Below are 13,846 nucleotides of genomic sequence, written 5' to 3' on the forward strand. Positions count from 1 at the left end.
TTTAACTGAAAGACATCAGAACAATTTTAGTGTCTTTATGAGTAGGTGAAACAGCTTCCGTTATCACAAGACAGCTGTCGCTGTCACTTGCGTCATCTATCCTTCAAATCCCCCACTAAAAAAATATATCCCACTTGCTGGTTGCTGGGTTATCAAGGCAACGTTAGTCATATCTTGCAGTGATTGTAAATAATACGATCGAGTAAATTCTACAACATTCAAAATGATCCAGTTTAAGTTTACAGTGATATTCATAAGCTTTATTCTTGTGTTCAAGTTAACCTACGCAACAGATACTAGTCAAGTGTCTACAAATGAAAGGCAAAACCGTGGATCGATATCCGAAGAGACATTACAGTCGCAATTGATAAATACTTACGGCAGCAAGTATGACCGTATGTTACAGAAACTTTCAAGGTCGAAAAGACTAGCTGAGGGTAATTCGAGCGAATCAAGTAGTATTGCCAGTGAAAATGGAAACTTGTCCAGCAGTTCATCTACAGAAAGCGCGCACGTCGTTTATGAATTCGGCGCTTCCAATACTTCCTTATTCGCGGTGGTGCCAGTTAACGCTTCGCCGTCCGCACCACCTAATGCGTCCTCCGTCGGACCTTCAGACGCCGCGCCACTGCCGGAAAAAAGTTCTGCCGAGGACGAACACAATAGTTCCATGGCTATATTCTTTGTGTTGTGTATTTTGGCGCTTGGAATTCTCTTGATACACATAATGCTACAAACTGGCTTCTCCTATCTGCCTGAGAGTGTTGTTATTGTTTTCCTTGGAGCCTTGATTGGAATGATCATAAACATGATGTCCATTCGTAACATCGCCAATTGGCGTAAAGAAGAAGCATTCTCTCCGACAGCTTTCTTTTTGGTGCTTTTACCACCTATTATATTTGAATCTGGATACAATTTACACAAGGGTAACTTTTTCCAAAATATTGGTTCAATATTGCTATTTGCTATTGTTGGTACAGCAATATCTGCATTTGTTATTGGAGCGGGGATTTATTTGTTGGGGTTAGCTCAGGTGGTGTACAAGTTGAGTTTTGTGGAATCCTTTGCCTTTGGTTCCCTTATATCTGCTGTAGACCCCGTGGCTACAGTGGCTATATTTCATGCACTGGACGTGGATCCCGTGTTGAACATGTTGGTATTTGGAGAGAGTATACTGAATGACGCTGTGGCTATTGTTTTGACTACTGCTGTACTCGACTCTAATGATCCATTTATGTCTACTGGAGAGGCCATTCTCTCTGCCATTAACAGGTTTTGGTTAATGTTCTTTGCATCAGCTGGTATTGGTGTCCTCTTTGCACTGGTTAGTGCTCTTCTATTAAAGCATGTTGACTTACGCAAAAATCCTTCTCTTGAGTTTGGTATGATGCTGGTCTTCACTTATGCACCTTATGTCCTGGCTGAGGGTATACATCTTTCAGGTAAATTATTTTTTACTTTTATTAATGCCATTAATAAACAAACTATTATGTGTGTAACTACAAATGCTGCTTTAATGTTCCAGGTATTATGGCAATTCTATTCTGTGGTATTGTGATGTCCCACTACACCCATTTCAACCTGTCCACCGTGACACAAGTGACCATGCAACAGACAATGAGAACATTGGCATTTATTGCTGAAACTTGTGTCTTTGCCTACTTGGGATTAGCCATTTTCAGGTAATTATTCAACTGATGAAGCTTAAAATTGTATATGCATAGTGTCCGACCCATAGACATAATATATATATAGACGTAGTCTCAGCGAGCTGTCACTGTTGCCACTTTTGTTTAGTGTACGATTAACAATGAGGCCCACGTTGCTGTAGCCATGTCGATAAAGTCATATCGATAAACTATCGACATTTCTTGCAATTTTAATTTTACTTCAAAGGCTTAACGATACCTAAAATGACCAAAAACGCTTTTATTCTTTATTGTGGTTATCAGATCACAATTTTATAGTCACGCCCCAGCAGGGAACCAAGGGAAAGTTCAGATATTTAATTAAAATACATAAATACCTCCTAAAATAGGTGTTCCGCAATAATTGAATTATATTATTATATTATAATATATTCATTATCCATTAGCATTTCAATAATGTTTATGTTTAACGAAGATATTGAAGCTTCAATTAATCGCTATTTCGTTCCGCTGTGTAGCGTTTATCGATATATAACATGATTAAAATCGACTTTTCACATCCCTAAAAGAGCACACATATACGCTTTTACGCACACATACACTGGGTGGGCGCATCAAGAAAGGCAACACTTGATTTGTAGTCCGCCTTGTCAACAGTATGGTTGTCCTTTTTTGACAAACGGCATTTTAAAAGAGCGAGGTGAGACAAATGATACTAGTTGCTGCGTCGTGAAAGAGAACAGAAAAGGTTGGGCCCTTGGTCCGACCAAAGTGTTAGTTTCGGCACGTTTCGTAAAAAAAATTGCCGAATGTTTCGGCCGCGCGGAAACTATTTTCTGACTTATATTTTTTGTCTTATAATGTATCAATCATATTCAAAACTGTTTTAGTTTTGGTCTGTAAAATAAATGAAAAATTAATATAAATATTAAACAAAGAATTAATAAAATATATAGATTTTTTTTTGATTATTGTTATTATATTTTCAGTTTCAAGCACCGTGTGGAACCAGCTCTGGTGGTTTGGAGTTTGGTGATGTGTCTCCTCGGCAGAGCTGCAAACATATTCCCGCTAGCACTACTCTGCAACAAGTTCAGAGAGCACAAAATCACTAAGAAAATGATGTTTATCATGTGGTTTAGTGGTATGTAGTATTATAGATCAGCGGTCGGCAACCTTTTAGCAGCCAAGGGCCACATAGCAGTTAGCGAAGTGGACGCGGGCCGCACGTTAATGTTTATGACTTTATCAGACATTGTCACTTGTCAATATTACATACAAAATAGCCAAGGAGGCTCGCAGGCCGCAAGTGAGAGGTTCGCGGGCCGCATGCAGCCCGCGGGCCGCTGGTTGCCGACCGCTGTTATAGATTAACGCATTCACTGCCAGCAACCCACCAGGGGGACGCTCAGTCCGTAGTCGCTTTTCGCTATATACCTATGAATACGATTTTCCTCCATCGTAGCGCGTAGCACGCGTTGGCACGGAATGTAAGTTTTCTACGATTATGGTCACTTTTAGGGTAGACTATCCAATAATTGGACATTAGGGCCCCCCCACATCTGGCGTCTTTCGAGCGTCGGCGTCTACAATTCTATGGCCGACGTCGACGCAGCGTCGACGCAACTGCGCAGCGACGTCATTTTCCATAGCGCTGACCAGACGCCGACAGACGCCGACGCTCGAAAGACGCTAGATGTGGGGGGGGCCTTAAAGTAGTCATTGGTTCCCTCCCAGTTTTGTAGGAAAGTCACAAATATTAAATAAGGTTACAACCTTTACAAGTCCTACAGGACTTGAAGGGATCAATCCAAAAAGAAGGAGGGGGAGTTATTCTTGTCCCTGAGCCTTAGAAGGATAAATTGTGTACTTGCGTTTAAAAGTGAACTTCACAAATATTTTTCCTTGTTAGGACTCCGAGGCGCCATATCGTACGCGCTGTCCCTCCACCTCGGATTCTCCGACGAGACGCGCCACGTCATCATAACGACCACTCTCATCATCGTCCTGTTCACCACGCTGATATTTGGTGGATCTACTATGCCCCTGTTGAAGTTTTTACGGGTACTTAATTGCTATAAAAGCAGTTTTATTTACTAGACTTGTAGAGTCCATCTCATAATATTTTACTTGTTACTTCAATGAATTAAGGCTGAGAAGTGTATACATATTTATGTATGACCATGACTGTACGCTGGTTTTCTTTTCTGAGTATGGTAGCTGCCTATTATTATTAATTACTAAGTTTGTGGTTCAGAGAATATTTTTTAACACTTTTAGAGAAAAAAATGTATCCGACCTTATAGTGTAGCAATAAAGTCGTGTAATTATACATTATAGAAACTGAGAGCCTTCCGCGAAAATAGAAAACTCGTTGTCTACATGTAATTAAGTAATTATCTTTAAGCTGTATCTTTTAGGGCTCATTTAGACGATGCAAGAACTCGCATGCGAGTTTCATTACATTGCGGGTTTTGATTGGTCGGTTGAATTGGACGTAACCAGCAGTCCGCAATGTAATAACTAAAATCACATGCAAGTTCGCGCGCCGTCTTACTGAGGTGTGCCAATAAAGAGTATGTATTCTATCTCTCTATCAATCTTGCATTGGAACTCTTAAATTGCATCGGATGTCATTTGAACGATAGAACGAACCAAGTAAATATTAGTTCGCGGTAGGCCCTCTGGCTGAATAGGTATTTCAGTCCTTGAGGGTAAATTGACCTCGAACATCAATTTCGTCCAAGTATTTTTGAGTCAGGGGTAACTCGCAATGTGTCTTTATAACATTGAAATGTTTAAATGTTTAATTTAAACATTGTAGGCCAACAAGAAAACAAAGAAATCGCGGTCATTGCGTAAGCAGAAGGAAGTGAGCTTGTCAAAGACAAAGGAGTGGGGTCAGGCCATCGACTCGGAGCACCTGTCGGAGATAACTGAGGAGGAACTGGAGGTAACCGAGAACTAAGTTTAGTCGTATCACATTCGTAATATTTTTGATTCCCCAGTGACCCACATGAAAATCTTTCACATTTTTAAATTTTGCACTATTTGCGGGGTATGTCCCATCAGAGAGTTATTGATTGTAGAGGTGTAAAGTTTACGAGTTTGACAGCTGAAATAGATGGCACTATTCGATCGACGCCATTTGTTTTCTGGTGTACCTGCTATAGACGAGAATGACGAGATTCACGAGATACTGTTGCGGCGCTCCTGCATGTGCTAAACCTACTGTCATGTCAGAATTTTTAGAGTCGTTTAGCAAGTGTAACAAAAAGATGAGTTGGTTAACACAAATGGGGTGCTGCGCCAGTGTAATAAGCGCCTTATTAGTGTCCTGCTTTAATTCAAGATATACCACAGAATAAATAATAGTACTACGTACAGAAGACTCACTCTCTAACAAAACGCGTCTGTTACGATCAGCACAGATATGGCCGCTAGGTGGCGACAGCGCCACGCGCGGCTTATGGCAAACCCCAAAATTGGGGCCGAACAGATGTACTTTTAGCTACCTGTAGCAAAGCGACGAAATCGCGGAGTGAGACACGCCTGGATATACACCCACTTTATCCTAATAGGAAATTATATTGTTTGTGTTTGAATTATATCCATACATTAAACCGCTTGGTCATGCGCACGAAAACAAGCGTAACGTGACCGGAAACAAATCCAAGTGACGTAAGGTAAAAATTGCCGTTTTCAGGTGAATTACTCGCATGCGACCCGCCTGCGCGGCTTCGTGAGGCTGGACATTAAATACCTGATTCCGTTCTTCACTAGGAGATTCACGCATCAGGTAATATGGGAAATGACGATTGGACGTGGTAAAGGTTTAAACTTTCACTGAAAATTTGCAGTTAGTTTTCGTTGTAATTAATTTATTAGTTATAATTGACCATTACAACCAATAAAGGTATGATAAAGGTAAAGGCTTTTAAGCCTTTAAGCACAGAATAAATAATAGTACTATTAGGTACAGAAGACTCACTCCCTAACAAAACGCGTCTGTTACGATCAGCACAGATATGGCCTCTAGGTGGCGACAGCGCCACGCGCGGCTTATGCAAACCCCAAAATTGGGGCCGAACGGATGTACTTTTAGCTACCTGTAGCAAAGCGACGAAATCGCGGAGGTAGCCACGCCTGCTTTAAGTGCCTACATCTAAAATAACCACCCAGGTTTACGGTCCTACCTATAGTACCTACTAATTATTATTTACGTATAGTATTAATTTAAAACATTTTTGATTAATTCATAGAACTTTTCTTTATTATTTTTATTTCGTGCGATTAGAAAAAATATACTTTTACCTATTTACAATATTAATTTCAAACTCAACACCCAATTTTTTTGTATTATGGGCTTTAAGCCCTGAAAATAATACCTGACTTATACCCTTAGTACATAACACAACATAGATGTTACCATTATAATTTAGTGTGAAAACTAATTTTTCCTTTTTTAAATCAGGAACTGAAGGACTGTAAAAGCCAGATGACCGACCTGACCAACCAGTGGTATCAGGCTATACGAATAACAAACGATCGCGAGACAGACGAAGAGGAAATCTTGCCGCAAAGCTCTCTGTCTAACTCAAACAGCAGTCTCCAGAGGGGGGTCTAAAATATATGTCTGTAGCCGTGTAGCGCAATCCAGTAAGCTATGATGTAAGTAAATGCACAGATGAATACTGAAGACTACTAATCTCCATATGAACTCACTGAGATATTTTTAATAAATGACAAGCTATCCCGGATTCATGCTATTTATGGAACTAAAGGGGCCCACTGATTAACAGTCCGCCGGACGGTATCGGCCTGTCAGTTGTTCGGAACTGTCAAAATTTTGTTCTAACTGACAGGGCGATACCGTCCGGCGGACTGTTAATCAGTGGGCCCCTTAAGACCTCGGATGTGGTGAACCATATAATTATTGAAACTATTTATTTATATGGAAATTAGGGAGTTTTTATCATTCACTCTTTTATTGGTAAATGTTAAACGTATTGATTTAATCATTGTTGATTGTCTGCGCGTCTAATGTTGAATGTATATTTGTGATTTTTGTATTATTATAGAAAATTATAATTTGTTATTATTGTAATTACAATTGAGTATTGTGACAAAGTCAGTGATTGTGATAGCATATTGTTAGATTTTCTGAATAGGTTGTATAATTAAATTAAAACAGTGCAATGATAGCTTTATTTTTAGTAGAGGGTTGTAGGTCCAGAACTCTATAAGGGTTTAGTAAGAGTCATTGCATAATTTTTTGTATTATTTTATACCTAAAAGTATTTTTTTTGGTTTTGTAGTTTTGTAAATATTTGTACTTAATTAATTATTGTATGTACTTTATTTTGTATGTAACGTAATGTACCTATAAGATAGTTTTACAGTTATCGTGAGTACACAAATGTGATATAAGTTATTCTTTAAACAAGTGACCACCATTGTATTGCAAATACGTTCCTAATATTTATATTTTATATTAATTTATAAAATAAATAGGTGGATATTATAGTCCTAAACTGGAACATTTTATTTTTGAATTGTGAGTACAACAACATTGCATATTTGCAGAGTTACCCATTAGTTATTATTTTCATGATGATGGCGATTTTCTATGTTACTTATTAAAAATACTGAAAAAAAGAACAAAAAACCTAACAGGTTTGGCACTTTATAAGCACTCTTTTGTTTTCAACTTGAATATTCCTGTTGTATCATTATATTATAGGAATCTACATAATATGATATGTTTATTATCTAAGGGCCTAAATACATTCTACCCACTTAAAACCTATTGAAATATTTCAAAATATTAAGAGTAAACAAGTGCCTCTATTTCATCCATTATGTCATTTTAATTTAGAAATTTCCATAGTTGTGTAGTAATTAGTTACACTTGTAAAATCTGTATATTTGACTTACAAATGAACAATTCTAAGAATTGGATTCACAATAATAATAATTTGACGATTTTGATGCGTGCAATACACTGAGATTAGATAGTAGCTATAATTAAGATTTTGGCATATTGGTTTGATTGCTAATATCCATAATTTTTAACAGTTAAAATTACCAGTGAATACAATACAATACAATTTTAACTTATGATTCATTGTCTGTCCCATGTTGCTACTACCTGCAACTACCTACTTATGCAATATAATAACACCACAGTTGCCCCCTTATTCATGTAAATTAACTAACATGCCTCTTATTTAGAACTAGTTTATTTGTTTCACTAGCACAAAGAGTTCAGAGGATAATAAAACAAAAAGTATTCGAAACTTATATTATTTAAGCATTAAGTAATTGGTTATTTAAATATCTTTGCAAGGTTAAAAAACATGTTGATTCATAACTTTGAGGCTGCAGTGAACACCTGGCATTTCATACAACTTGTAAGAACATTTGAATAGTCGCACCAATAAAAGTCTGCAGCGGATTTGATAGCCGACGCAGTGTAAGTGTTATGTATATGTCATAATTTCATAGAAGTTTGACATTTAAAATGACACTTGCACTGCGTGGGCTATCAAAATCGCTGCAGACTTTTTATGGTCTGACTTAACCTACTAGTTACTGTTGTACAAGTCATAATAATATGTATCTTATTAAATAAAAATTGTGACACTGCTGTGTTAGTTTTGTTTCAAAATCTGAATATTGCACTTGATTTGTCATTCCTCCTCATTTTCCAAATTAATATGGCTGCCGAACTTTCCATAAAGGTGTGCCTTCAGTTCAGCCATTTGAGACTTGAGTTCCTCACATTTTGCCTCTAATTCAGCTATTTCATTTTCTTTTTTCTGTTTCGATTCTTCTAATGATTTCTGCAAAACACATTTTTTAAATTAACAAAATTACATCTAAAGAATGAAAGAGTAAGAAAAAGTAAATTGCACAAAAAGGCGGGATTCCACTAGTGTGCGGCGCTGTGGCATAAAATATGCCAAGCATATTCAGTACAAAAATGCTTGTGTGGTACAGTGCCGCACACTGGTGGAATCTCGGCTTAGTACTATAGTGAACAACAATATTTACCATGGTGTCTTGAAGACTCTGATAAATGAATACTTCTCCAACAAGATAAGGAATCTTCTCGCTGTCGTCGGCAAGAGCCAGCTCTTCGACAGCTTCCTCTAAATTCTTCATGTCGTTTTGTATCACTTTCAGCTCATCTTTGTAATCGTCAACTTTAGCGTTTAGCCGCGCAAATTTGTTAATTTTTTGTTGGTCTTCAAAGGAAATATGGACGTCAGAATCCTGAAATTACATAAATATTAGTAAATCAAATAAAAATGACGACAGGTGTAGCAATGTTGAGGAATTTTGATTTAGTGGAATTGCTATGTAATTACTAACCGGTTGAAATGTTCCTTTCCCTGAATTGGCCATGGTGCTTAATGAAGTATTGATCTGGCCGATCGAGGTTCTTCTAAGTAAAATTTTCACAGGATTTACTCGTTTCGAAAATCAAAAGTATAAAGTAACCTCTGAAATAAATATAAAGTTTGACGCATTGACGTCTGGCAATTTGACACCTCTAAGGCGTTTTAACAAGCGACGGGCACATGGAATGATTGCACACGGAGCATGTTATTTGCACATGTTGAGCCACACGCACAGGTTATGGGCTACCAACCTCACCGATACGGCTTGTGAACTTTGATATTATACTACTCTTTTTAATTTGATACAATACTACATTTGATCGATCGATTGAATTCGCTACACAGTCAGCAATGTATCGAAAATGGTGTGGAAAATTGTAGGTGATGTCTGTAGAGCCCACACTAAAATACGACTCGCGTCTTCGCCGTGGAGTGGACGACCACGACTGTACATATTGGGCCAACACAGCCCAATCCGAGGGACGCAGCTATGCGGTAGAATGAGATAGTAATATCACTTGCTCCCTCTAACACATAAATGCGTCCCCCAGATTGACCCACGCTGGCCCAATATGTATAGGGGCCTAGTAAAAAACCATCCATTATAATATTTATAATGTATACCTACCCATGTAGAGTTGGACCAAGCTTACTCTGCATGGCATTTGCAATGACAACGTGTGGCAATAACTTCATTAATATCAAATCTCTATGAAAATATCTTTATAATGACTCTCATTCACTTTGTTCTAGTCAAGTCGGTCTAAGTAAGCTTAAACGGACTCTATGCAGTCGGGCAAGTAAACATTGCAGCATTAGTAGAGACCGTTTTTCAAATGTATATTTAGAAACAAGGCGTGGTGCAAATTACTAGCTACTTATCAACTTTTCCACGTGATTGTATATTGTTTTATTTTTATGTAAGATAAATTTATAAACAATGATCACTTTATGACGCAAATATATAGTAGTATTGTCTTTGTAATCAATAGGTGATTGGATAACGAGTATAATGACAAATGTTACGTAACCGAACGCCTAAATGAAATCAAAAAAATATCGAACTGGGTATATTTGAATTTCGTAATACTTTTTTACAGTACAAAGCTACTTTAACGCACTAGTGCGGTAATCAGCACTTTATGTGCCTTGGTCTAATTATAAGGCCATAAATGAAGGTGCTGTAAAACGTTGTACCTACGATACACCTGCGAGTAGGTAATTCACAACTCGTGTCGATTTAAAATACTTCCTTCTGCCTTATTCTAATTTATCTTCACTTATTGAGAATTTCCTACTTTTCGCACTTGTATTGTAGTGTACTACTATGCGTATTGCGTAAGCGTGTCAAGTAGTTATATACTTGAACCGTACTTACGAATAACAAATCAAGTTGTGATTAAACTTCAAATAGACATCCAGTGCCTCCAGAGGCCTCCAGTGTACGTAATTACATATAACATTCTGCTCGCGACGTAAGGTGGGATAGCGATGATGAATTGATAAAAACTATCCTTCCTAACTTGAACTATCTTCATACCAAATTCCATCTAAATTGGTTAAGCAGTTTAAACGTGAAGGGGTAATAGATAGACAGAATTACTTTCGCAGTGCCCGCGTTTTCGCCTGCGTGGAATTACTTATGTAATAAGCGTCACACAATGTGACAATCACCATCATTGTGACTGTCGCAAATAAATGAATTTCATATCAGATTATATCATATAACGTATCATATCATACCTTATAATACCATACCATTATCAAACTGCACAACGGGACTTAATACCTTCACCAAGGAGGAGTTTTGGCCGAAGGGTGTCAAGTTCCGGCGGTTCCGCGGCCGGCTCTCTGACACTGCGGGGTTGCGAACTGCATCGCAGCCATAATTGTGTTTTTAGTTTTAAGATATATTTTGTAATAATATGTACTTATGCTAGTTTTTAAGGTATTTATCTATGGGCCAATAGTTGCCTGAAAATAAATGTTTTCATTTCATTTCAATACGGGACGGGACGGGGTTTGATAATGTTTAATAATCGTAAAAGTTTAAATCAGTGAATACCTACCATACCATATTAATATGGATTAGAGAGACAACTTTACTATAGCGCTTTGGATATAAGTCTAATTGCAATCATTCAACTCGAGCATAGGTATATGCTTACACCAATAAACATATCTTCTAAGAACAAATTAAATTACTTTCTATGAAAATATTTAATATTTCGGCCAGGTGCGAGCAGTGCAGGCATCTGTCTTGTAAATGGAGAACGCCGGTTCAGTTCCAGCTCTGGGCCTTAGTTATTTTTTTCATATCAGTTAGTAAGTTATTTTGAAATCTGAAATAGGTAAGTATTTATTGTCAATTTGTTATCAGGCAATTCATTATTTATCTCAATTCAAACCCCGTTTTCAACTTCTAAAGGAACGATTTCCGAAATTATAAAAACCGGCCATGTGCGAGTCGAAGTCGCGCATGAAGGGTTCCGTTCCGTACCATTACGCAAAAAACGGCAAAAAATCACGTTTGTTGTATGGGAGCCCCACTTATATATTTATTATATTCTGTTTTTAGTATTTGTTGTTATAGCGGCAACAGAAATACATCATCAGTGAAAATTTCAACTGCCTAGCTATCACAGTTCATGAGATACAGCCTGGTGACAGACAGACGGACAGCGGAGTCTTAGTAATAGGATCCCGTTTATCCTTTGGGTACGGAACCCTAAAAACTATCCTATGTCTTTTTCAGGGACTCATACTATCTCTATACCTACTTAACCGGTTCAGTGATTTACCTATAGTTCGTCTTTTTTAGCATTAGAAAGAACTCCACAGAAGCAAGCGTGCAGTTTTTATCAGGCTCTTTAATTGTTAATAATTATTTAATTATCTAATGTAGCATGGTCAATACATATAATTTACTTCAAATGATTACCGCTAAAAGTGCCGGATTTGGAAGCACAAGCTTACTTCTGCGAAGTTCTTTCTAATGCTAAAAAAAACGGACATAAGCGTGAAGAGTTAACCAGACAGACAGACAGACAAACTTTCACATTTATTAACGTGAGCATGGATTAGTATGGATAAACATCTTAGATGACATCTTGTGGTGCCAATTTCTAATCGTAAACAAGTTGTTTGTGTCTATTCATATTTAGAAGCCTTAAATATTGAAATACTTAGAAGAGTACCTACCTATAAAAATGTAATATGTTTTTCACCACACCAGCTCGGAAAGAATTACTTTGCACTTCAAAAACGAATAGCAAAGTTGCATTTTATCCACATGTGAGGCAAAGTAATCAAATGCAAATTTTGAGTTGTTTTCTTATGTTTGCTGGTAGAATTGACTTTTAAATGATGATTTTGGATGATAAATATTTAATATCATTCATTTGAATTTGATTTGGTTTGATTTTGTTTGATATTTTACATTTAATATTTGCTTCGGGTTGGTGTGGTGAAAAATTTTGTGTTTCACTCGGGGGCAAATTTTGTTTAACCCTCGTGCTTTGAAACCCACGCAACGCTCAAGATTCCCTTTTTCGAACCACTCGCTACGCTCGTGGTTCAATTTTGGAATCTTTCGCTTGCTCGGGTATCAATATTAGCACGAGCGGTTAAACAACAACTTTGCCCCCTTGTAAAACAAATAACTATTTATCCATGCAACGAAGTCGTAAAATCAATCAAGAAAAAAAATAGAGAAGGGAAAGTAAATCCCTTACCCTGCACGTAAAGTGGGGATTTAATACACAAACGTAATTTTCGTCAGGTAAGTAAAATCACAAGTCTCAGGGGATACGCAGAATACGGATGGTAACTGAAGCTACCTACTGTAGAAGCTCTGTTGTGCATGTCTCTAAGGTTTACCCACGACAGTCAGAACGCCAACGTCACTCAAAACTTATAATTTGGTTTCCGTCATCAGTTCTACACTGAGTAATTGAATATTTTTGTTTTTTTTTCTTCTTTCGGCTGTGTGTGTGTGTGTGTGTGGGCAAAAATATGTTTGGCTGTACCTGTTATAACTAATATCCTAATCGGATGTATTCTACAAGCTCTTTTTAATCTGCGATGTAAGTAGTTATGTACTCGTACTTGTACATAAGTATATATGTACGGTTTAAATCTTGCAAGTTTTGACCAACTTCCTGACTTCCAGTGAAGCTGAAAATTTACATAATATAATACCTAAATGTAAGTCCGGTGACAATGCAATATTATGGTACCATCGAGCAGATCTGATGATGGAGGTTGCCATAGAAACTGTGTGATAAAACAACGTTACCTGTTTGTGTTTGGGGTTTTTAGAATAGTAACTACAGTCAGCGGTATTAGTCTACCTACACAGATCAAATGAATAAATATAATTCACAGTATTTATAATTTTGACAGATCACAAATAGCATGATGAGCTAGGAGCTGTCGATGACGGCCAATGCGACATCGGCAGCTAGGGAAGTGAGCGCGGGCGCCAGCGGCCCCACCACGGCGCTGCGCCTACGCCGCTCCGCAACATTCACCCGCGCGCACTTCTACTTCGAACGTGAGACATCGCGCGCGCATACAAAAATTTACCTTTAATCGTGATCAGTATTAAATTGTGATGGAGAAAGAGCATCAGCCGGACTCGATGGCTACGATCACCATGAAGCCGGAGTACCCGCCCTCGGAGTACAGCGCCTCAGAACCGCCACCGGTATGAATTTACCCGTTACCCGCATTGATTTTTGTTAAGCACGTAACGCTCACGGATCTACTTATTGTCATCCATTTGGGTTG

At 37.9% G+C, this 13,846-nt stretch overlaps 3 protein-coding genes across 3 annotated transcripts in view; 2 read left to right on the forward strand and 1 right to left on the reverse strand.

The window, feature by feature from the left end:
- Positions 1 to 112: 112 nt before the first annotated feature.
- LOC134668966 (sodium/hydrogen exchanger 8) lies at positions 113 to 6,447 on the forward strand. The gene is made up of 7 exons (XM_063526478.1): positions 113 to 1,442; positions 1,526 to 1,682; positions 2,639 to 2,793; positions 3,562 to 3,713; positions 4,474 to 4,602; positions 5,356 to 5,448; positions 6,124 to 6,447. Exons 1-7 carry the CDS (start codon positions 224 to 226, stop codon positions 6,274 to 6,276), a joined length of 2,058 nt encoding a protein of 685 aa, XP_063382548.1. The 5' UTR covers positions 113 to 223; the 3' UTR covers positions 6,277 to 6,447.
- A 1,492-nt stretch (positions 6,448 to 7,939) lies between these two features.
- LOC134668988 (probable prefoldin subunit 4) lies at positions 7,940 to 9,192 on the reverse strand. The gene is made up of 3 exons (XM_063526503.1): positions 9,027 to 9,192; positions 8,706 to 8,927; positions 7,940 to 8,494 (listed from the first exon to the last, which is right to left on the reverse strand). The coding sequence occupies exons 1-3, from the start codon at positions 9,057 to 9,059 to the stop codon at positions 8,342 to 8,344; spliced, it is 408 nt and encodes a 135-aa protein (XP_063382573.1). The 5' UTR covers positions 9,060 to 9,192; the 3' UTR covers positions 7,940 to 8,341.
- Positions 9,193 to 13,583: 4,391 nt separating this feature from the next.
- Positions 13,584 to 13,846, forward strand: part of LOC134668971 (uncharacterized) — a 75,577-nt gene continuing 75,314 nt past the window's right edge. Inside the window, exon 1 of the mRNA XM_063526485.1 lies at positions 13,584 to 13,763. Within this exon, the coding sequence (XP_063382555.1) occupies positions 13,671 to 13,763 (93 nt within the window). The 5' untranslated portion in view covers positions 13,584 to 13,670. The remainder of the gene's footprint in view (positions 13,764 to 13,846) is intronic.

This window comes from Cydia fagiglandana, chromosome 11, assembly GCF_963556715.1.
Source record: "Cydia fagiglandana chromosome 11, ilCydFagi1.1, whole genome shotgun sequence".
Classification (NCBI taxonomy): Eukaryota; Metazoa; Arthropoda; class Insecta; order Lepidoptera; family Tortricidae; genus Cydia; species Cydia fagiglandana.

Excerpts from the sequence above, each read along its gene's own strand:
- LOC134668966 (XM_063526478.1), top strand. The coding sequence starts at position 224 with ATGATCCAGTTTAAGTTTACAGTGATATTCATAAGCTTTATTCTTGTG. Across the intron at positions 1,683-2,638 it reads TTGGGATTAGCCATTTTCAG|TTTCAAGCACCGTGTGGAAC; the intron begins GTAATTATTCAA and ends TTATATTTTCAG. Across the intron at positions 5,449-6,123 it reads CTAGGAGATTCACGCATCAG|GAACTGAAGGACTGTAAAAG; the intron begins GTAATATGGGAA and ends TTTTTAAATCAG.
- LOC134668988 (XM_063526503.1), bottom strand. The coding sequence starts at position 9,059 with ATGGCCAATTCAGGGAAAGGAACATTTCAACCG. Across the intron at positions 8,928-9,026 it reads GGAAAGGAACATTTCAACCG|GATTCTGACGTCCATATTTC; the intron begins GTTAGTAATTAC and ends ATGTAATTTCAG. Across the intron at positions 8,495-8,705 it reads AGAGTCTTCAAGACACCATG|AAATCATTAGAAGAATCGAA; the intron begins GTAAATATTGTT and ends TGTGTTTTGCAG.